A 3,294-nucleotide genomic window follows, 5' to 3' on the forward strand; every position below is an offset into this window, starting at 1 on the left:
TAACTAGGATAATACACAAAAGAATTATATATGGAAGTCACCAAAATACACTTTTATCATGTGTGAGTCAAGTCTAATGTTTTCTGAACAAAATATATGGAAATAAAAAAAAATAAAAATAAGACAAAGTTAGTAGGAAGGTCAAAAGGAAGATTTGAAAGGACCAGTTTCTATTGGATTGCCCAAAGATTTTACGATGTTTATCAACTGTCATGCGGGCCAGTAAACTTTATTAACTTAACTTAATAAACTAATCAATCACAATTAAATAAATCATATTTAATAATAATGGCTACATTGTACTAATTAGTTTCGTACAATATATATATATATAGAGACAAACAATTAATTTAATACATCGTAAGCTAATCGCTAGCTAGCATTACTAATATATCACACCCGCATCCATTCACGTGGATTCCGCACAAGCTTACACACATATCTTAAATAATTTTATCATAACTTATCTAATTTATTACGTTCAAAATTAAAAACTTAGTAATTTATTTTGATTTTTGGTAATACAATGTATTTAGACATTATTCATCATCATCCATACTGTACTCAATAAGGTAACAATGCTAAATAAATAAAACAAAACACTTCGCTAATTAGTTACTTCATCTTTTTTGAATCTCTCTTTAATGACAAAATATTAATTGATTGTTGATAAATAAGAATTAAACAAGAGATGCATCAGAGGAGAAACAAATTAAATTCCTACAATAACAAGTTTATTACAATTAAATATTTTTAAAATTTTTATGATAATGAACTTATCTCTAACAAAATATGGAAAAAAAAAACTATTTTAAGATCTAATTCGTACCCCAAAAAAAAAAGCATCATGATCCGTGAGTTGTTTTAATGTGTTTTTCACTCCCTCCATTTTCCTAATTCATAATTTTATGATTCGTTCCTTAGCTCAATCTATTTTGACTCCAACCAGACTTTGAACAGACTGAACGATAATCTATTTATTGATATGTTCAAATTGATGAGCCAAACTCATTTGACACCTCTACGTACCTCATTTCAAATTTGTAGTATTTGAATTCTCAACGATCTGAGCAAGAGATTGAAGGTTACATTTAACAATTGTATCCACAAAGACACATGTTTCTTCTTTAGTATTCCCATGAGGTATATCAACAACGTACGATTCGACAACTATGGTCGTCCCTGAGCTTTGATCGGAGTGGAGTGTGGTAACAGATCGGTAATTCACCAGGCGGTGGTCCCCGCCTACGACGCTGAAGCTGATGACGTGGCGTTCCTCATCAAGGATCTCAAGTCTCTCCATGCTGTTAGCAGCTGGTAGGCCCGATATGACCCGCACTTCACGGACGGTCCCCACCTTCCCATCGCCACCGATGACGTGGCAGCTTTTGACGAAGTGTTTGTATGCTTGAGGGTTGTCGAAGCGACGGAGTACGGACCAAACGGTGGAGATTGGGGCGGAGATACGTTGGATCACGGCGGAGCAACACTGGTTAGGGCTAACGAAATGAGTATGATGAGAAGTGATTGAATCGGGAACTTGAGTAGTACATGGTATTGGTGTACGTTGTTTACCGGAGGTAGTGGTTGTGGTGATTCTTTGGAGTAAAAGTGATGATTTTGGAGGCATTTTTTTTAAAAAAAATTGTCGATTGTTTAGTGGTATGATTGATATGAAATAGAGAGTGAAAGGTGTTCTTTGGGATGAATATAGACATACATATAAAATAATATATATCTATCTATCTCTCTATATATAAATATATTCTGATCGGTTTCATTTTATATGACATAGGTACGAATTGTATTATATGTCAATATTTTAATATATAAGAACTTACTCTCTTTGTTTAAAAAAGAATAATATTATTTCCTTTTTAGTCTATTTCAAAAGAATAATCTTTTTCTTATTTTGGTAATATTTCAGTTTGAGCTTTCCACTTGGCATGTTTACAGCCACAAGATCAAAGGGCGATTTTGTATATTTGGTCTAACTTTAGTTTAGGATTACAAGATTAAAAGTCTTCTTCATATTCTTAAACTCTGTGTCAAGTCAAACCAGGTAATTATTCGTCAAACAGAGAAAGTATTATCTTTATTATAACAAACTAAAAAAAAAAAAACAAATTTAAGTATATATAACGTAAGAAATGGGTATGGTAGAGCTGAGGTAAGAGGGAGAAAGGGAGATGTGGTTGGACTTTGAAAGTAAGAGAAAATGCGTGATCGTTCATGTGATGTGAGGATAGTAAAAATAGGAACTAGAGGTTGCGTGTTAGCTTATTATATTACTCTCACTTTTAATATATTTGTTTTAATTTAATTCAACAAAAAATTGTTAAAAAAGAAAATGCTCACTCTCTCCTCAACCATTCATTCCAGTTATCTTTGAAAAGTATCTCCTGGTGGTGCATTTATATGGAAAGACGTACTTATGGATATCGAGTGGAACATTCACATTTGATTATGTTGGCTACTAAATTAGTATACTAAGTATCCCTCGTTAGTATTCATAATCAATTATTAGTGATCACGTACATATATAAGATGTACGTAAGGATTACTATTGTAATCGCTTATAGCCACATTGCTTGCATTTGGACTATTTTTCATTTGTTGTTTTCCTTAGTACATATATATGTTATTGGTGTATACAAAATAAGGGGCTATACAAAAAGTGATTAAGGGATATTAGGGCCTAATGATTGCCTTTCGGGCTACACATATCGTATAAGGGACGATTATTGAGATGTGGTGATTTTTTATAGGAAAAATAACTTAAATACACAACTATAAGTTTTATATTCTCTAATTTTCCCTTCTTTTTTTAAATATTACATAATTCCCTTTTTTTTTAATTTTAGTAGAAGTGTATAGATACATAACATTCTCTCTCCTATAATACGCAATTACCCAATATAATGCCTATTTTTTCTCCATTAAAACACTCAATCTTCTAAATCAGTTTTTGGATTTTGAATTATTAATTTTAATTAAAACACCCAATTTTGAATTTCAAAATTCAAAAAATTTGAAATTTCAAAAATTTGGACAATTTCTCTTTCTTGCTTCATCACGTTTCCAGTTCTTCTTTCTCCATCATCGTCTTTCTTCTTCTTAAACCAGCATCTTTTATTAGTTTCTTCTTATTCTTCTTAATCCATCATCGTCTTTATTTTTCTTAACCCAGCATCTTTTATTGGTTTCTTCTTTTTCTTCTTAATCCATCATCAGTTCTTCTTTTCTTCCCCTTTTTGTTTTGGTTAATTGTTCTATTACATCATAGTAATGGAT

At 31.4% G+C, this 3,294-nt stretch overlaps 1 protein-coding gene across 1 annotated transcript; it reads right to left on the minus strand.

Moving 5' to 3' along the window:
• Nucleotides 1-698: 698 nt before the first annotated feature.
• On the minus strand, nucleotides 699-1,728 carry LOC107030618 (abscisic acid receptor PYL4-like). Its single transcript, XM_015231883.2, has one exon. The coding sequence runs from the start codon at nucleotides 1,628-1,630 to the stop codon at nucleotides 1,031-1,033; it is 600 nt and encodes a 199-aa protein (XP_015087369.1). The 5' UTR covers nucleotides 1,631-1,728; the 3' UTR covers nucleotides 699-1,030.
• Between the last annotated feature and the right edge of the window lie 1,566 nt (nucleotides 1,729-3,294).

Source organism: Solanum pennellii, chromosome 9 (assembly GCF_001406875.1).
Source record: "Solanum pennellii chromosome 9, SPENNV200".
Taxonomy (NCBI): domain Eukaryota; kingdom Viridiplantae; phylum Streptophyta; class Magnoliopsida; order Solanales; family Solanaceae; genus Solanum; species Solanum pennellii.